Below are 21,662 nucleotides of genomic sequence, written 5' to 3'. Positions count from 1 at the left end.
GTCCGTGGGATCTACACTTGTGTCGCAGGAAATATTGAAATACAAGGAGCTACGAGAAAGATTCTGACGTTTCCATTTTGACTGCAGATTTCTTCAACCAGACTAAGCACAACCAAGATCCCTCCCAAAGTTGTCACTGCTTCTGGATGACAGTACTCAAGAGCCTGGGTGACATTTTGATCTCTGCTTTGAATGATTTGACTCCAGAAAGAGTTGAAAGCATTCCAGACTGGACTGTTAGCAGTGACTATTACTACTGTTGCCTGTAATCACCTAATTATGTATCTTTCATTAAATAACTTCACCTCTGTCACAGTCTATTGCAGAGGTCTGAAATTTGGCAGGATGACTGTGTTGGTGCCAGTCCAGTGGTTTATTGGTAGCCTCCTTAGAATTTATCTTACTATCGAAGGTTGGAAGTTGTTAGAAGACAGCAGTTAGCACATATTCAGTGGAAGCTACTGCATTTTTTTTCGGTTTTACCCTCCAAAGATCCTTTGCTCATCAAGTACACGTCTCAATACTCCAGTAAACTTATGCATGATCCCCTTGCCACTGTTCTATGTGGTGTTACAAGGCCAAGTACTAGGGCTGAAAGTGAGAAGCCTCTTCTGTGTGAGCTCTCACTGTGCTGCTCTTTGGCACCCAGACAACGCAGCAGAGAATGGCAAATGAAGAGGAGGCAAAGGCCACACGGGAAAGGGTAGACGGAAAAGATGTCTGGTAAGGCAAGAGTTGGAAAGTGGGTGAGGAGATGTATCAGGACCATCAGGGCTCTGAAGAGATTAGGAGATGGCTAGGAGAGACAAAAGAATGGAACTGGGAATAAGCAGTACTGTCTAAACAGGGAATGGCCTCTGGCAGTAACTGGGAGCAACAGAAATCTGAAACTGGTCATGAAAAAGTGAAGTAAAAGACAATTCAAATGGGACAGAAGATCATCTAAGAACAAGCTGGAAAAGATGCTGATTCCTTCAAAAAAATCAAAATGTATTCAAAGCACTGTGGATATAGCCTCCAGAGCTCACAACCTGGTAGCTATTTATACAACAGTATGTCAAATGATGTCCATCTGTCTTTTGAAAAGCTTCAAAAGTTACACAATTTGAAATCTCTGTCAAAGAACACCAGAAAAGCTGTAATAGCTGGTAATTAAGAATATTTCAAAAGCTACAAGATCGACCTACAGAAAGAGTTAAGAAGCATTAAGGCCACTGGTTTCACTTAATTCATCCATTTTATTCGAGTTATCATCTCATTTTTAATTATATGACTGCATAATTTTCCTTTCATAAACTCCTTTGTCATGCTCCACTGCACAGAATGAAACTTTCCTGAGGTTGAGTGAGGACTGTGTTTAAGTAACACAACAGGAAAGTGATGCCTCTCGGATTCCTGATGCACTCATTGCAGAGCTTGGAACATGGACAGTGAGTGAGCCAGAGCCTGCAAGAAGAGGAAGATGCATGGCACTGTGTAGGTTGATGAACACTGCTCAAGAGAACTGGAATGCATTTCTGTTTCTGACACAAAGTTTCTACACAATGCAACGAAAATCCACTTAACTTAAACTGAACAAATTATGTCAGTTGCTGCTTCTTACTCTGTCCTGTCTCTGAGATCGTGATTTCTTGAATTCAAGTTCAAAGGGCTAGAGCTGAAGTCAGTAGGAGCTATGATTTGAACATAAAAGTGACACAATGCTGCATAAACCAATGCTTACTGAAAAATACTAAAAAATAATGCAAAAAATTCACCTCGTTTTCTGAGCTTTCCAAGTTTTCCCCATAAACCATGAAGTCTGCTACTCACTAGACTGCTGGGAAGTTAAATTAATTAATGTCTGTAAAGCACTTGTATGCTACTAAGTCAACATTCGTAGAAAAGTCCACAAGAGAACTGATAATCCTTTCTTCAGACAAGATTTGAATAGCATGCAATAAAAAGTCTACAGAACCCAAATAGCCATTCTTTAAACATCAACAGAAAGCAAAGAAAGCGTTGAAGAGCTGCTGCTAAATGAGTTCTATTACCCTGTACAATGAATTAAGCATGGGTTGGCAGAAAAAATGCACAGTGTTTAATCTTTGGATTAAGGACTGTGAAGGGGGATCTATGAAGTTTATGCCAATTACCTTAATTACAGTGTTTACTAAATTTGAAGAGTTTGACTTGGAAGCATTGCTTCTGTGTGTATCATACAGAGAAAATATAAATATATATGAACTTACCATCATATTTTGCTAAGACTGCCTGTACATCTGCATAGGCTTGCAATTCCAATAAAGCCTCTAGTAGGTTTTCATGAATGTTGAACATGCTGAGCAGAGGAAACTCCTTCATCAACTAAAATCAATAACATATGAAAGGGTTAAATTATTAGCACGGAAAAGGGTTTCTTGTTCAAAATGCATTGAAATAACTTACACAAGTTAAAACTCATCAGTTCCTCTTGTTCTTGGCTTTTTCCCAGTGTTCACTATTATCTCAGAAATTTCTGAGCTCTTAATGGACTCTGGGTCAGACTTCTTGACAAGACATGCTTTGCATAGGATGTAATTAGTCAAATCCAAAACCACAGGTGCCTGAATACACAACTCTCCTTCAATTAACAGGCTTCTTCAAAGTGAAGAAGAGGTATCTTATTGTATTGGAAAACAACCTTCAACAATGTGGCTCCTGTGTATCAGTGGTAAGTAACCCAGCATCCCTCTGGTATATCAGGAGAAAAAAACAGAAGATATAGTGAAAAAAAAAATCACATGACAGACGCTCACATGTACGCAACTATATGATCAAGTATGTAACATTAGAATTTGTAATCATGGATACTTCAGAACACAATCGCAATTGTAGCCAATAAAGAAAAAAAAGGCAGCAACACTAGAGGGAGTGAAGTTTATACAAATCTAACACTGTAACGAAAGAATCCGTCTTCATAGAATAATAGAATCATAGAATGGTAGGGGTTGGAAGGGACCTTTGTATGACAAACTTAATGAAATGTGTAGTTAAAATAATCTAATCCTTTAACGTGTAAATGCCTTTACTTTACAGACTGATCCTGACAGATACCACAGATTTGTTTTTCGACGTCTTCGGTTTCAGTGTCTGCATAGATTCAAATGACTGAAGTTGATTTTCTATTTTGTCTCCTTTTTGAAGCCATGCTTAATAGAAGCATCCATGTTTTCTACTGCAGAGTAGATTAAATAGTATTTTTTATTGTCAGAGTAACTCTCTAAAGAATTGAAGTGCTAAAAGATCCTTGCTTCCTTGCGTTCTCTTTATGGTTGTTATACCTTGACTGTCTACATGATGCACATTCAGCACAAGAAGGTCTCACACAGTGTACAACTAGTCTATCTGATATTATCAGTGCTCTTCAGGAACCTGCAGCGGAACATTATCTTTTACAATCTGTCTGAGGTGTTTTATGAGAACAGAACTACTTTAACAAGCCAAGTGAAGAAAATGATTCAAGGTCACCCTTGTTCAATTTGAAAATAGTCAACTGGACCGGAAAACTGTGATTTAACAAACCTCTCTTTGAAGATAGAAACGGAGAAATGGAAGACAATCAGCAAATCTTAGCCTCAAAAAACAAGTTAATATACACAAAATTAGCCAGGACTGAAACAAAAGCTGTGGAGTTCACCAAGAGCTTTAGAAAACTCTGTTTTTTGCTCTTTTTTCACTCTGTTACGGAAGAGACCTCATCAGGTAAATGGAAACGTAAAGCACAGAGAATTTCTTCCTTGTGTTAATGGTGTGGCATAAGCTAACGTAAAAATTACCCTGACCTTAAGGAATAAGTCTGTCTAAAATCAGCCATCTGGACAGTACTGATTTTGCAGCAGTTTGAGGATTATTAAAATGGCAGAAGCAAGGATGGCAGTGTTATGTTTGACTGATTATACACGTTTCTGGTGAGAATCCTGATCACTGAGACTGCAGCTGAAAGAGCTTAATGAATTGTTGATGCTAGTAGCACAGGGATGGCCATAAAGCTCCTAGTTTCGTGGCAGGAGTTGAACCTGTGAAAAAGAGCACAAGCAAAACTGCACAGTATGCAGACTTTGTCCTCCAGTTTTCAAAAAAAAAAAAACAAACCCTCAAACAAAAAAAGGAGCACAGGCCTTGGTGCCCACCTATGTAGGTGGAAGGATTTCATAAAATCACAGAATGGTAGGGGTTGGAAGGGACCTTTAGTGATCATCTAGTCCAACCTCCCTGCAGAAGCAGGTCCACCTAGATCAGGGCACATAGCAACGCATCCAGGCAGGTCTTGAAGTCTAAGAAAAGAGACTCCACACCCTCCCTGGGCAGCCTGTGCCAGGGCTCCTCGCCCTCACAGTGAAACAGTTTTTTCTTACGTTTGACAATATGACTCTTATGATTTGACAATAAAATAAAAAGTCACTGCTCATGAAGAAAAATAACTGCAGGTGAAAATCCACAGAGTTGGATTCATCAGTTAAGGATTTAGCACAGAGTCTACTTCTCCTCTTCATTCTTGTCCTTGCTCACTATCGCATTTTTAAGAGAGGAAGCTACTATTTGGCAGGGAAAAGCATGACAGAATCTGGCCCTAGGTGAACAGTGATTTAAAGTTCAGAATGAACATATTGCAAATTCCTCTAAGGGATTAAGAAAGATTATCCTGGCTCATTGAGAATGAATAATGGCTGGCAGAACAACATTCCCTCCATCAGTGAAGAAAAGGGAAGAGCTGCAGCTAGTTATGGATGTACTGTGGCCAGTAAAAGCTCGTACTCTGGTTCTCCATTTCTCACTGACCTCACTCACTGATTATTTTTTTTCCATTTTAATTAGGTCCTGTCAGAGTGATAAACCCTGCCTAAGAGAGCAGCAGAATAAAGGTCACTGTCTGGACTGTCAGGCCTCCAAACTGACAAGTGTTAATAAAAGCTTCATCTGGGAAAGGTCAAACATTAAGAAGTCCAATCTAGTTATATTAAACTCAGCTGATATTGTAGCTACAAAAATAAAGCTCCCCTAAGTAGCCACTCAGCTATTTGAACAGGACTGTGCACAAACAACAGCATGCTTGCTATTTAAAAAAAAAAAAAAGAACAAGAAGAGAGGACATGAACTAATTTCTCTTTAATCTCAGCATGTAGAGTGTATAGTCTTCACTGCAAATAATTTTCAGTTACGTAAAAATTTACTTTTTGAGAAACTTCCCAGAAAGTAAAGCCACTTGAATGGAAACGTGCTTTGACAGGTCATCTTTTAGGCCTCGTGGAGAAAGCAAACACCAAGCAAGAAAAAAACCTGCCACAGAGGTTGCAACACAGGCCTGTTGGATGGTCAGGGCAGGCCAAATACTGTGTCATGCTGAGCAGCAGTGAAGAGCTGGCCATGAGCCTGCTCCCCTTCCCTCCCTAGCAGATGGAGAGGGAGGCAGGCTCATACTCTACTCAGCGATGTAAAGATGGGCATGTTAGCTCCAAGCACCAGGCGAACAACGCACCCTTGAGTTCCCCAGACACATACAGCACCGAGCTCTAATCTGGACTCTAGCTCAAGAGGTACTGACCCCTCTTTTTGCACCCCAGTATTTATTTTTTTGTGAAGTTACAGACTAACATTTGACAAATCATTTGGTGTATCAATTTTAATGCTCTTTACTGTAACCTGACAAATGCTTTCATTTAAACGGCAAACACTGCACTTGAAGAATTAAGACAAAAGCTCCATTACCATCTTTCTCCACACCTTAAGATCTCAAGGGACAGTCAGCAAATTCAGTATTCAAGATTTCTCAGCAGAGCTGCTACAGCTTTTTAAGTGAACACTAAAACTAAAAGTTTCATTCCAGTAGAATTCCAGTTAGTTGGTTTCTCAGCTGGTATGAAAGAGCTGTGCTCCACTGAGCAAAGCTTATTTTCATACCATATGAAAACAGACACCGCATGGCTATCAACACATTCCATCCTTATATAAGGATGTTAATCCATCCTAATATAAGGATGTTCAAACAGCAATTGAACATATCATACCAAACCTATGTTCACAACGATTTTACTTTGAACTTGCATTGCTCAAAATCCTTTCCAGTGATGATATTTAGACCTGGGGCTGGGTTAGCCCATATTCTGTTATAATTGCCCTACATGTTTAAGGAGAAATAGATACCTGTGCAGAAAGGGAAATTGCTTTTTGATTAAATATTGACTAGCTATACTGAAAATACACTAAAATGGTAACTTTTGCAGGTAATAATATATTTTTTTTTTAGATAAATAATATTTTGGGAGTATAAGTTCACAGAAAAACTCTGGGAATAAGCCTGGCACAATCAGATGTCTGAACACCAGTCCTGCGAGCCCTATTTGCAGACTCACCCCAACCAGGTGCAGGTTGTAGGTTCAGTGATTTTGTGATGGATATAAAAATGTGATGATCACAAAAAATGCTTTATGGTGCAATCGCATCTGATTTATTGGATCTGGAACAAGTTTTCTCTCCCAGAGAACGGTTTAATGAAGAGGACTCCCTTCCCTGAGAATATTTCAGTCATCAGCATTTTCTCATTTAGATCTAATTTTTGAAACATTTTAAAGGAATGTAGCTGTATCTGTCGCATCCGTTATTGTCCCTGTGATGACATTAACGTCATGCATCAATTAGCAATGATGCATTATTTGTGTAGAAAATAGCTTTAAGCTACAGCTTAAGCCTGAGATTAGATCATGGGACTCGAGGGAACACAGAGGTGGATAAATGAATGATTTTATATATAACCTGGTGTTGACACATTTATTCTCCATTTGCATTATGGCTGCATCACGTATTTTATATTCGTGCTTGTAGTCACATCCTCTCAACAAACAAGCAAAAACAGTTCTAGATCAGTGTATTCTCAGCTTCAAATGAAGAAAGAACAAGCAGTAAACAGAAGAAATTCAATGCAAACAGTGAAACTGTTACCACTTGAGTTCCTAGTGTATCTATTCCTGCAGTGAGTATATGAAATGCTAAAATCTGTCTCCTAAAAGAGGAATGACTGAGGCTGCTATCTTCCAGATGCAACCGTCTACCACCACTATAGAATCAAACTCACAGTACGGATCACACTGTTATTTTCACAACTGCTTTGCATAAACTGCTTTCTGGTACGTGACTTGTAATGTCTATGAACTGTTAACTGAACAAGGTAGAAAAGGAAGAACTCCAAGCCATTTCTCAGCAGAAAAACAGAATCCTCCATTTCTATGGGTCTACAGCTAAGCTTTGAGATGTCTAAGCTCTGACTGAAGCTTATCCTGAGCTTAAGGCACCAGCAACACGTTACTCTATATTGACTCTCCGATGTATAAAATATGCTGATACTTAAGTTCTTCTGTTGGCCAGCTCACCAGGCAAGGACAGAAGGGAAGACACACTCAGCAGACTAATACTAGCATACAAACAGGCTCTATTAAAAGTATCTAAAGCTTAGAAATTAGGCTAACTCCTGTTCCTAAAAGTGTAACTCATTCCAGCACAGTTTCACTGTGAGTAGGACTCATGCGATGTAAACACAAATAGCTCTTAGAGTTGGAAAATGATCTGAAATATACCGGACCAACCTGAATTAAAGTTCTGCTTAATTGCAACAAAGGTGAGATTCTGTCATTTAATGCATTTCTCTATGTGCTGCACTACTTTTGGCAAATAATCACTGTTCCGTTGGGAAGCAGCTCCACAGTTACTCTTTCACAGCTCAGAGAGTATCAAAGATAAGAGGCCAAATCTGCCAGATCCTGTTCTTTTAGAGCCTGAAACCAATTAGTAGCAGGATCCACATATTTCCATCCATACACGGAATTCAGTGAATTTTGACATGTCATCTAATGGCTGAACTTCAGAGTATCAGAAAAGGAGACTCAGATCCAGTTCACACTAACTGTGGGATGGCACAGGTATAAAATTTGTTGAAACTTGGTTTTTAGCTTTACAAATGTGAGTTTAGTCCTGGCGTTCCATAATATTCACAGATAATACAACTTTTCTTCAATGTAGGATTAGCAATGAGTCAATAAAATGACAAACATCTTACTGGATATGCAAACTCTAAGGAAATATGCTAGAACATGCAGCCTTTTTCTTCTCTCATTATTGGAGGATTAAAGCCTTCAAAGAATGACTTGAGTTCTTTAAGGAATATAATTATGAAAATGCTGTTATTTGGACTGTGCTGTAACAATGTAGGTATTTTGAGAATAAAGAGAATTTTAAGGACAGGTGTAGCATGAAACCAGAAGAGATTCATGAAGTTGTTGCAGATGTATATTTCCTACTAAAAATCACATCACATAAAAGTAGTAACAGTGCTAAATTATAATAATTTTGGTACATCAAAGATTAGTAACTTTATAAGGCATGAAAATAAAGTCATTACTCATAGCCCTCTTCAGAAACGTTCCTTTGCTTGCATCACCTAGAAGTAATTTTTGCAGAAACTTGCATATTTTTAGAAGTAGATTTTAAAATTAAATTAAAAGTGAGGAAACTATCTAGTAGTAGGAAAATGAGCTAGGAGATTGCAAAGAGAGGGAAGAGTATAATGAAAGGACAACACAAAGCCCCTGAACATGGAGTAATGCAAGAAGACAGTTAAAAAAAAAGAGTTCAAGGTTCCAGGGCTATGTGACTATATTCTAAGATTACATTCTATCTGAATGGAACCACAATGCTGGAAACCCATAATTCAGGTAGTAGTCACCAAATTTGTAGTTTTGGAAGGTTTTGCACAGGCTCACATTCATGACAAAAAAGTGAGCCATGTGCAGGTAAAGGGAAGGGATGAACATCCTCAGGGGAATCACAGGAGTCTCCATTTTGTTTAAGAGCCCATTCAAATGGGGGGTGTTCCAACTCGATCCTCCCACTTAATCATAACATGGGAATTGTGACAAAACCAATCATATTTGAATATGCAGACATCCAGAAACATTAAAATCAGCACTTGTCCCTTGCTATTATTGCACTGCTTGTGTGTCAGAACAAAAATTAAGTGAAGGTACAGCTCAGTGGTGGAGACTGGCAAACGTCACCATTTGCAAGAGTAGCACTCTTCTAAAATTTATGAGATAACTCTTGGTCTCATTTAACTAAGAACTACTTTTCCTTCAAATTTTAATAAATGGTACTTTAAATAACTGCTACAGATGTTAATAAAACTGGAATCCCACTCAAGGCAGAGCAGCCTGCATAACTTGACCTGTGTAACACAAGCCAAAGAGTCTGACTCACTAATCCTTGCCTGAAGCTCAGAAGTATTCAGGAGAGACAGACAGTAGCTGCCAAAGCAAGTAGCCACAGAAGTTGTGTTGTGAAGTTGCTAAGGATCATAATATCTTTATTAGCAATTAGTACTCTCTTTATTTCACACAGCTTGATAATCCAAAGTGCAGAACACTGACCTGGCTACGTATTCTCCTTACCCAAGAGCAAATCAGCAATGCACACTAGAATACAGAATTCAAGAGACTATTGAACAGAAAATCTCATTCAAAGCTCAGCAAAAGAGGTTGCCAAGAAAGTATGCTACACTGGCAGAACCATCATATCAGCAAAAAAATCACTGATACCACTGGTCATAAAAATACAAAATCCCAAAGTCACGCATTTCATGAAAATTGATTGATGGTTGAGTGTCCTTTGGAAGCTTTCAAGTGATGTCACCTCTTACACCACTTTAAACACTCAGGGCAGACGGAGTGTTTACTTCTCATGCTGTCCAGTGAAAAGCATGCAGAACTCTAACAAAAACAGCTGCTTTAGGTACTGATAATTTTTTAGTGTCTCCTGTGGCATAAAATATGCTTTTAGAGACTGCAGGTGGGCACCGAGGTGAACACATAAACACATCCAACTGAAATATCCTCCACAAGATTCTCAGAGATTGCTACATAAAAGTAGACTTCTTGGTTCTTTACTATCATCTGAAGAGTAATTTCTCAGTACCTATGACTGATTCCAGAAACAGAAGGTATTTTTCTGACTCTCAGAAAGTGTTTTGCTTTCTATCCTTCTCCAGAGCTGAGGAAAGACCTGGAGATTCTTTTCTCCCCTTAAGCCTCACTCATTTCTACACAAAGTTGTAAAGCATGAGGCAAGTTACAAAGTTTCAAAAATACTTGTTAGGGGAGCCCAGGCCCATAGGGGTAGGAGACAAAGACTCTAGAATGGGTTTCTTTCACCTTCACTCTGAAACAGGGAGCAATTAAGAGCCTCTGTTCACTTCACAGGCCACCTTTCTTTTCCTAAACATACATCAACCTTCAATGAAGGCTTGTTCCACAATGCAAATATTCTGCAAAACAATCCTAAGAAGTCTGAACTAATTTGACGATTCAGTTTCTCGTGCAGTACATTTCCATCTGGATACTCCAGTGACCCAGTCAAGAGAAATACCACATCAGTCTGCTCCTGAATTCAGTAGCGCAGTCACTGAGCTGCTTGCCCACAAAACATGAAAGAGAAATTCTTTTGCATACCTTCCTTCCATACCTTCTCATTTAATCAATGCAAAGAATGAAACAAACCCAGTACACTTCTGTTCTGTTCCATTGTAACAGCAAGGGAATCTGCAAATTGCAGATCAGCATGTAACTACTGGGCTTACAACATCCCAAATGAAATATTCAACATGAAGGGATACTAAAGATTCCCCACAGTCACCATTCTGGCCTTTCATCTCTGTACATACCAGGTTTCCCAACATAATTTAGAGCAAACTAGTTTAAATCCTCCTAACACAATCAGCACAACTGCTAAGACAACCAGGACTGTAGACTTTCTCCTCAGGGACAGTAAAAGAAATCTAGTTCTCTCACAGACCATATCATGCTCTGCACAAACAGGAATAAAGCTGGAATAACTCTGTTGACTAGACTGGAGTTATTCCAGCAATACACTACTCAAAATGAGATCACAAGTTAACTCAATATATACAAATAGTGGCAGCTGTTGGTTTCTATAGCAAAGCATAGTAAATAATTATCATTCTAAATACAAGCAAAAGCAACACCTATGTATGACTCAATTACATGTCTCCATGAAAATTACAGGTTCATAATTCTCATTAATTTAACTCAGCCAAATGAATGACATCCAAGCAGCAAAGCCAGCAACAAAACACCATTATGAAAATCAATGGCAGAAGCAACAGAATTTCTAACCCAACTATTTCAAATTAACCCCCCCATTTTTAAACAGGTTTAAAAACATGTTTTCAAATGTTTTAAAATTTCTACACTACCGATATCAAACAGTGTGATTTTCCCATTAGCAGTGTACTCAACCACGACATTTTCTATTCATTAAGGTGTGTTAAGCAGTGTATCAGTTTTTTCTTACATAAAATTCACATAAGACAATCTAATCCATAAGTAATGTCCTCAAGATGGCCTCATAGATGCAATGAATTCAACACTCACAAATATTGTATTTTTTCAAAGTGCCAAAGACTCACTACATCCCAATCATATTTCCCAGATGGTGTCACGAACCTCTTAACACTTCATTTCCATCATGTTCCATGTCTTGAGAAATCTGTTTTCAATCTTTCAAACACAAACAGGGCCTCCACCCTCTGTCCCCTGATGCAAGACTCAGCAGTCCCCAGCCAACATACTCTTCATATTCTTTTTTGGGTGAATAAATTCATCTCCTCCCTCATCAATCACACAGAAACCTTCAATGACACATTCATAACCTTCAAACTTCTTATATTATTTATGTTTTCTATGAAGAAATGGAGGACGTGCATTCATCAGAAGTGAGTAGCTCCAAGTCAGTCTAAGAAAAGCATCTGCAAAGCTGCCTTGATGCTCCCAGCGTACCGGAGTTGTGACCTAGAGATATTGCTGCTTTTGTATTTCATCTAGTGACCTGCTAATTCTCACCTCTGCTTGTTCACAATGAAGAGCTCTAGAGACATATAAATCCACATCTGAGCATTTGGCTCAGTGCCTGTACATGGAAAACTACAGAAAACATTGATCTGAGCTGAAGCTCTAGAAGCTGAAATTCTATCTTTATACCTCCTTTGTCTTGCATCCAGTCCTTTAGCAAAATGTTCCTACTGAGGAGAGTGTTCTCCATCCTTCAGCTGTCTAATAAACAGTGACTATGGGTCTCCCTGTCATTGTTGCCTTTCAAGATCCCTGTTGCACTTACTTTCAACAACACACTATTTCTCTCCAGTGACAGAATAAGCCATTCATTATAATCAAAGCATTCTGGGCCTCACTTTGCATAAGAAATCTGGGACTAGACGGACCACCCAAATCCCTGAATCCAGTGCTCTGTGTACAGAGTTAACCATACATATTGACACCAGCAAGAAGGCTCCACGGACCATCTGTTCCACATAGACCTATCTATGAATTGCAAAACACGTTCAGCAGCCCATAGTAAGCTCCAGAAGTTGCCATAATTACGATGTGTGACATTTGAAAGTGGAAATTCAGAATCTTATTTTTCTTGTATATTAATGCCAGAACTTCAAATTCCAGTGTTTGTCCCAAACATTTCGGTATTTGTCTCCAAGTGCCGGTGTAATAAAATTCATGAAGAATCAGTGAAGTTCGTTGGACTAAAACCAACAGTTTTTAAAATCAACATTCTCCCAGCTGACCACCAGACTGCAAACCCAGGTCTTTCTTCCTCGTCGCTCTTTCTCACATTCCTAGCTGTACAATGGCTGGGTTTTTGACAAGTTCTTTTTCAACACCTCTGTCTGGGAGCCTAGTGATTCTGGGGAGTTAGAGTTGTGAAAAACCCCAGCTAGAGACAGGAAGGAAAGCTACTCACCACTTGCCATCTGGTGGATCATTTAGAATAAGAACCTGCATTACTATGATGAACTCTGCTCAATATTTTCAAAAAAACGTTCTTGAGTACCCCAGCTCCTGGAGAAAATGCTTGGTGTTGGATTCCAAGCTGGCAGACATACTTGCCTACTGCTATTGATGCAAGTTCCTAAACTCCAGAGAAAGTCACTTCCCTTTTTCTCTTAAAATCCCCACTGACTTGCAGTTGGAATTTTCTTTTTCACTAGGTAGGTTTTGGGACCACTCATCTGAGCTGCCTAAAGCACGCTGGTGCTTCAGCCTGGTCTGGGATTCTATTTTGTACGTTTAAAGTTTAGGCCCTTCTAGAATTCTGCCAGCTTCATCTCTATCTCACTTTTCATGGGAGCTGGAAAATGAACTGTAAGAAAAGAGAACACAGGAAACCAATAAACAGTTTTACTGTCATCTGCCCAGAGCTCTAGGGCTCCAGTCCTCTTGCCACCGACTCACTATCTTGGCGGAGGCAAGTCACCTCAACTCCTCAAAGAATTGTGTCTCCATTCAGGGGAACTCACTTGAAGAAATCATAGAATCATAGAATGGTAGGGGTTGGAAGGGATCTTTAGAGATCATCTAGTCCAACCCCCCTACAGAAGCAGGTTTGTAGCTATTTCTGAACTTGAGCATTTTACATACTTTAATAATATGCCTTCTGTGGACAACTGCCCCTCTTTCCATCCCTAAAACAGCTACTGTTTGTTGTTTCACATTTGTAGCTTTGTAACTTACTGACTTATGACTAGTCTGATAGCTTCCCTGCCTACAAAACAGGGACATAGTCACTCTCCATCTCAGAGGGAAATCAGTTCATTATAGATTAATTACTTGGGTTTGACTTCTCAACAATAGGTTTTGCATGAATAGATAATAGTGCTCTCAGGTCTGAATAGTGTGATGTAAGCAATACACAGAGCCAAAGTGTAGCTTGGCATGGAGGAAACAGAGTACTTCAGACTTGTTTATTACATTAGAGGCATTCATTACACGCTTCAGAAAAAAGTAGTAGTAACATCATGATCAAATAATTAAAGACTGCACTCCATTGCACATGTATTAGGACAGGAGATTCAGACTGTATAGGCAACCATCCACCTGGTATTTTATGACTTCATAGTGTTGTTTTCACAACCTTACAAATAAATTATTTCCTCACTTGATCTTGATGTACAATGCACATTCAAAATGACTATCAGCAGTGCTGCATGCAGCAGGAATGGATGCTAACCTGTAGGCAAATGCTTATCATTTCTGTGCTCTATTATCTAAGCATTTCTAGGTATAGCATGCAAAATAAATCCAAACTCACATCTCTCATCATTTTCACTGCTTCCCTGGTCCTTCCCAGCTTTCTTGCACACATTGCCAGCCTTCTCTTAATATAAACTAACACATTGGTGTCCCTTCCTGTATAAGAGGAAAAAGAAAAAGAAAGAGCATTAAGATAAAAACATAAAACAAAGGTTCACTTAATATTCCAACAAAAAAGGAAACATAGTTTTCTTGCCATTTTTATTATTCACTACCATCAATGCTTTCACAACTATTTTTATAAAAATATAGCAAATAGATGTGGCATAACATCAATGAAATCAGTGGAATTACTCCAGCTATACAGTGGTATAATTAAGAACCCATGGCCTTGCCTTACACCTATGAAGTGTAAGCAGATCTGAAGGTAGGGAGAACAGCACGAAGTATAGACCATCAAGCAATGAAGAGAGGCAAGGAGAACACCTGTGAAGTTAACATAGGCACAAAACTCTTGGTCACACACACACAGAGCATTAAATGAATTACCAACTCACATACATGGTTAACACAAGGGCATCCATGAAAACACACAGTATATCCTGCCTTTTTTCTAAGTTAGGATACACATGCTTGTTAACAGGAGATGTAACAAAACAAATCCTCATCCTCTAAGAGTCTTTTTCTTAGTTATTAGAATGAAAGAAGTATACCCTTAACTTTCTGAATACAGAGCCTTTACTAGTTACCCAATCATCATCTTCAAATTCCTCACACTGTTAATTATGGATGGCAAACTAACATGTTTCAGATATGACACTTCTACCTGATGGAAGATGCCCTAATAGAAAGATAACTATTCTCTTGGAGAATTCTTACTCATTTCATTTCCCACTCTTTTCCCCGTAATTCCAATGTAAGCTCTTAACATGCTTCTGGAACAACAGAAAATGAGCAGACAGCTAATTAGCTACAAAATTACTGTATTGTGAAAATATAAGACACCTGCTACAAATCATCTTCGTGAACATTATGCAGTCTGTAAAGATTTTAGTCTGTTCCTAACATTTTCAAATCTTTCATAGTAAGAATGAGATGTGCACTGAAAACATTCCAAGTACTTACAAATTGTTTTAAAGCTGTGATTTTAGTTTTCAGCGGCAGGTTGAAAGGTCTGACTTTAGAACTAGAGAAAATAAATAAGGGAGGGAAGGAATTTCTTTGGCTATATCTTATATTATGTAACTCTTTATCGCTGTATTGATTCCTATATATTTCATAAACAATTTAATAGTTACATCTGATTCACTATGTTTATGTAGTAGAACTAAGAGATATACATTTCAAGCCAAGTTCCTTTTCGGAAGGAATGGTCAAAAAGCATTAATTACTGTGAAATCAAGACAACATTTCAGACCAAAATTTTCTCACATGACTAAAGATTTGGGGTGACAAACACGAGCCACCTTATAAAGAAGACTGTCCAGCTTTCTGTGAACCAGCATCTTTTGAAGGAGTTTCAACTGGGTACTCAAAGTCATTATTCACTCTTAAAATTTACAATCTAATGTAAAATACTTTATAAAAGAGATGCAACACGTGAATAAACAGAAACACAGAACAATATGTTGTTGTTCAAGAGATTATACAGTGGTTTTCACCTGTAAAAGATGTCCACTTTCCATCTCAGCGAACTTAAAGGACCAGAAATGGAACCTCAGAACCATGGAACTGTAACACATCTGCCTATGTTCCCTCCTCTCTGAAGAGGGCAGAGCTCTCCACCTTTGTACACCATGCAGAAGTTCAACATATAATCAGAAGACTCTTACTTGAAGCCCCTGTGGCTACAACACCATCAGAGGCAGGAACTTCTCTAACTTCTGTGGGTGCACATAGACATTATCAAGGAAAGACTGGGTGGTATAGAGAAGTGTGCTGATCTAGCCCCTCTTGAAGATCCCCCCTGAAGCCATAGTCAGAGCTTGCAGTCACTTTTCAGCCTCTCCTGCTCTGTGGCATTGCATTGAATTTTGTAATTCAAGTGGTTACTTCCCTGCTGTAGTACTGAAGGTTCAGAGTGTCAAATTTGATGATGACAGTAGTTATCAAGTACACATAGGTTACAAAAAGACCATACTTGCCTGCACAAGCCTAATGAAGTTATCCTGGACATACGCATTGTGACAGTATTTAATTACTCTGTATTTTTCATAGAATCTCTGTCATTTACTGCACTCAGGATGAACTGAATGCACAAATTAAGGTTGCACAGACAACCATAAGCCTGCTACAGCCTGAAAAATTGCTTCAAGGGCTCAGTTGCTCCTTACTTTCTTTTCACCAAAAACCAGCAAATCATTCTAAATATCATTTTATAAACAACAGTTAAAAGTACTACCCCCAAGCTTTACAAAACCTTATGCTTTCAGGTATAGACTTGTACACACTTTTGAAACCAGAGATCACAGACAATTTCTCTATGTACAATTTTTACCAGCAACATGCAAATTACGTAAGACAGCCAGAGGCTGTGAATTCAGGCCCTGAGAAACCTGAAGATGCCCAAAGTATGTTAGTGCTTGTATTTATGTAACTAATTGGTATTATTTTTGCCTGAGGTAGCCACTACTAACTAGAAATAACCTAGACTGTTTGCTTTGTTTATCTTTGTGTTCATTTACTGAGAGTGAACCCTCACATATTTCCTCAGGTTTAAGAAGCATCCAATAAATCTTACCACAGCAGCTCAATCTGCTTACTCAAAATTTAAGAAGAAATTTAGACTTTCAATTAGAATTCTGAATTATTTCAGTTGTTAATTTTTATGTTTCCGTGACCTTTTTTAATGTATGCAAATAACTTTTCAAATGTCACATTGGCTAATGGGTCTCATTAACTTTTACACAGAACAATGTGGTGTACGCATTTACCCTCTGAGCTGACAGAAGCAAGCTGGCAAAGTGCCCTTTCACTCCTGTTTCCATCACTCTTTACTGCCTCTCACAACATGAGCCCATGTTTTCAAGATGGTTAAAGGTACTTCAGTGCAACTTCCTAAAGGAGTGTTCAGCATTTTTGGAATATTAGATCTCTTTTGGGTCTGCTACCTTTTCTGCTAATGTTAATGTGACAATATTTTCTGCCACGACAAAGAAAAGGTGAATCTCCAATTTGAGCATTGCTAGCTCAGAACAGAAGCAAACAAAACCACTGAAACAGAAAAGTCTGGCTCTAGGGCCATATTCCAGCCAATGTTAAATACTAAGTACATAGTTCTGAGAGGAGAAAAAAAAAAACACCTCAAAACCAAAGAACTCCCTGGAACTTCTCTTCCTTTAGAAATGTCTATTCCCTCGAAAGAAACTTACTGTGTTGGGCTTCATATTGGGCACCATGATGCTGTAACTGCTGACTGCGCCTGTAACAGCCCTCTCCAGCTTTCAGAGCTTGCTTGAACAGCTTCTCTGCCTCTACAATTGTTGTGGCTTCCTCTTCAGCCAAAAGGATATAAGCAGTAGCACATCTGCAAAAGTATCAGAGGGAAAAACACGAGAAAGTTGCACGAAATAAAAGCTACAGAAAGACATGCAGACTGAATTTTCTAAATGCAGAGGCAATGGAGTTTTGTCCATGTACTCTTCTGACGAACTATTCTGATGAAACCAGATCATGACTCTCATTTGTAGGTATTTTATCACTCAGCCACTTGAGTAAACCTGCTGACAACTGTCCCAGAAAGTAAAGCACTGTCTCACTAAGCAATCACGGACTACATCACTATAACTCCTTCTGGAAACCAAGACTAGCCTTAGGCACTGTTGTTGTAACACAAAATGTCTCTGTTATTTTAACCATATGAAAAGAATCAATAGACCTGTAACATCTGCTATATGCAAAGAAGAGGTTATAAATATAATTGCAGAGATTAAAGAACAACCAAACAAAACCAAAACAGGAAAGCAGCTTTAGAAATACACAGAAAGGTGAAATGTATGGCTGAAGTCACCTCATCCAGCTTTTAGCTATCTAATTTAGACCTCTTGACTATCTGTGCCCCTTCATCTCCACCTTCATAAGGCTATTCCTTTCCCTTCTCTAAACACCTCTCTAAGAATAGAGTGAATTGCTGAATGGAGGTGCCTCTGCCACTGGCTGTAATAGAGGGAGCCCAGGCAACTACTTCAAACTCGATGGCACATGTTTGGCAAACTCGATGCCACATGTTTGGCAGCTAAAGTTCAGCGGGATACAGACTGTTGACTTCTCTACCATACAGTGCACACTGTGGTAAGATTACTCCTTATATAGAAACAGAATTGGGCTGCAACTGACTCTAGTTGTGTTTCACAAGTCATTAGCAGAGGAACTGGAAACAATGGGTCTGGGTTAGAACAAGATCCCAGGCACTAGTACTTGCTGTGAGCTACTCAGCTGGAAAGCAGCTTGGATGAAAAGGACTTGGAGGTCCCAGCAGACACCAAACTAAACATGAGCCAGTAATGTGCCCTTGCAGTAAAGAAGGGAATGGTATCCTAAGCTCCATTAGAAGAGTTGCCAGTAGGCTGAGGGAGACGATCCTTCCCCTCTACCCAGCACTGGTAAGATCATACCTGGAGAGCTGTGTCCAGTTCTGGACTACCCAGTACAAGAGAGACATAGACATACTGGAGAAAATCCAATGAAGGGCCTTCCTCACAGATGAGGACTTCCTCACATGAATCACCTCACATATGAGGAAAGGCTGGGAAGACTGAGACTGTTCAGCCTGGAGAAGAGAAGGCTTGGGGAATCTCATCAATGTTTGTAAATACCCGAAGTGACTGTGCAAAGAGGACAGAGACAGGCTTTTTTCAGCAGTGAACACTGACAGGACCAGAGGCAACAGGCACAAACTAAAACACAGGAGGCTCTGTCAGAACATGAGGAAACAGGTTTTTTTTCTGTGAGGGTGACCAAGCACCGATGTAGATTGTCCAGGAAGGTTGTGGAGTCTCCCTTCGTGGAGATATTACAAAAGTTGGTTGGACATGGTCTTGTGCAACGTGCTGTAGGTGGGCCTGTTTGAGTAGGGAGGTTGAACCAAATGCCTCCAGCAGTCCCTGCCAACCTCAGTCGCTATATAAGTAGAACAGAACAGGCTTGTAGCTCACTTCTGCACAAGCTTTTTATGCTACATACTCTCTTGGGTAAACTGCTGTCCAGAAACAAACAATTCTTTTTCTCCTGATGAAACAGATGAAAGACAATCCATATGGCATCAGTGTATGGAATCCTGGAATGCAGTAATCTCTGACAGCAACCTAAGGGACTATCTCCGCTTCATGCACTTTGGCAACATTTATGCAGTTTGCCCTGCCAGTACAGCACCACAGCACTGAGTTTATTGGGAGATCTCAGAATACTACACTTCTCATTGAGAAAACAAGTAACGGGCTCAAAGACTAGAAGTCTTACATCATATTCTCTCCCGCTATGAAATGGCTATTTCAGAAGGTGTTTATGAGTCCCTTCTTTCTTGCCTCTATTAAAGAGGACTGAGAAATCCAAAAGGGAACTCTCCATCCCACAGTACATATTTCACCTGCTTATCAAGAGGCAATTAACACTTCTGTATGTGGATTTAAAGCCCACTGACATCAGTGGGAAGAATTCCATTATCATCACTGCCCTAAGGATCTTCTGGGTGGCTAGCACAATGTGCAACTGTGCTTTTTTCCTCCCATTGTAGGCCTTCCTGTGACAGGCCTGTAATCATGGTTAAAAATTACCCTGGCCTTAAGCTAGCACCAAATGGATTTTTAAATGACAGGAAATAAATGTTAATGTTGTTATCACTCACTCATTCAATTCCAAAGCTTCATGTGCTGCAGAAATTCGGGCTTGGGGGTTTCTCTCTCTCCAGGCTTTTTGCATTACTGTTCAATAAAAATAGCAGAACAAGGGCATATCAGTCATTACAGTGTTCACAAGGAGAATCTACTGCATTCTAACAACAGAATTTATTGCTCCCAGCCTGACTCACTCCAGAACATTTCAAAGAGCTGGGTGATCACTCAAAAGATACATAATATGAGCTTTTGTCCCAAATACTTATCTTTATGACTTCATTTAATTAAACTTTTTTTCATGGGAAAATCTGGCTGAGAGATCATGGCAACTGCACTGTCGTAGACAGAGGTGACAAGCAACTTTTTCCTCTTGGGGTAGTAGATTCCACAGGGCACAAAAGAATACAAGGACAGTTGGGATTCTTATTCTAGTTCCTTACTGTGCTGCTGCTTTAGGTGAATGTTAAATGGAAATAACATCCAGGCTAACCAGATCAGCCAAAATGTAGCCCATCGAGTCCAGAAAATAAAATTAATGTTTATCGTGTGTCAAAAAAGCAGCATGTTCCCCTTTGTAATTCTGTCCTCAGAATGGAGCTCCCAACTGTCAGCATCTCTCCTTTCCTAATAGACAAAGACTATTTGACTCTCCAGAGGCAAATTCTAAAGACTAGAAGCATTGTTGTACATTTTTAGCAGAACCAAAGCCTGCACGTAGACTTAACAGTAAAGGCTTAACACAACTAAAGCTGCTTACATCAAATTCCGTTGCAAATGTGGTTGTTCCCATTTTTTACAGAGCTTCTAACTACATCAAGGAATGAAACATGAGTTTTACAAATCTCTTCTGTCAGCATAGACTAAATGGGACCTGGATAATGTAACTCAACATACTGCACTGCAGCTGGAGGCAAATTAAGCTACACATTTGAAGTCACTGCAAGAAACAATGAGGAAAAAACAAGTCTTTACGCTTGCAAATGGTACCTTGAATGACTTCAGTAAGAAAGTAGTAGAACAAAATAGTGACAGAAATTAAACAGTTTATATCTATATAGGTACTTGCTCAGGCCTAGAATATTATGAATGCAACAGCATGCTTTCCAGGCACAATCAAAACTTTTGCCTTTCCTTATCTATCCAAGAGAACTGAGATCTAACTGAATTTTTCTCCCATCAGTTTAAAACATTAACCTATTAACAAAAACAGTTGTTCACAAAGCCTCTTACTAGCGTCTGCAGGCCGTAAATGATCCGTGTCACATGTAAAGAATGTCTGATGGTCCTGTGCTGAAAGATTCATGTCATAGTAAGTTAAAGGTTCTCTCCCTGTTACCCATGTATACCTGCAAACGTGTCAACAAAGAGACATTTTGGTTAATGAAATTGGTAACACAAATATTCAGACATTAAAACTACATATAATTCATTAGGTTGTTTGCTCTGAGTGATTTAGACAGAACTACTGTATTAACACTACCAGGTACACTGCACTTAGGTTTTAAAATTTTTTATAAGATCACCAAAAGCTGCAGAAATAATAGATGCATGAGCATGAATTTAAACTCCTTTTCATTCAGAAACATTTTGCAAACGATGGGGAAAAAAAAACCTGGCATGAGCACACGTCCATAGTTTGTTTTGGTTTTTCCATATCTGAGTTAGATTAATGGAAACATGCAGTTCAGGTCCTTAACCCAGCACTATTCTT

At 39.1% G+C, this 21,662-nt stretch overlaps 1 protein-coding gene across 4 annotated transcripts in view; it reads right to left on the bottom strand.

The window, feature by feature from the left end:
- The window catches only part of ST7 (suppression of tumorigenicity 7), a 147,521-nt gene that overhangs the window by 35,894 nt on the left and 89,965 nt on the right, over nucleotides 1-21,662 (bottom strand). For all 4 annotated transcript variants that reach the window (XM_062017730.1, XM_062017740.1, XM_062017722.1 and 1 more), the window contains 5 exons: nucleotides 21,182-21,297; nucleotides 19,963-20,038; nucleotides 17,492-17,646; nucleotides 14,179-14,276; nucleotides 2,232-2,346 (listed from right to left, as the gene is read on the bottom strand). In XM_062017730.1, the coding sequence (XP_061873714.1) occupies nucleotides 2,232-2,346; nucleotides 14,179-14,276; nucleotides 17,492-17,646; nucleotides 19,963-20,038; nucleotides 21,182-21,297 (560 nt within the window). The remainder of the gene's footprint in view (nucleotides 1-2,231; nucleotides 2,347-14,178; nucleotides 14,277-17,491; nucleotides 17,647-19,962; nucleotides 20,039-21,181; nucleotides 21,298-21,662) is intronic.

This window comes from Colius striatus, chromosome 1 (genome assembly GCF_028858725.1).
Source record: "Colius striatus isolate bColStr4 chromosome 1, bColStr4.1.hap1, whole genome shotgun sequence".
Classification (NCBI taxonomy): Eukaryota; Metazoa; Chordata; class Aves; order Coliiformes; family Coliidae; genus Colius; species Colius striatus.
This window is presented reverse-complemented; position numbering and strand designations above follow the sequence as displayed.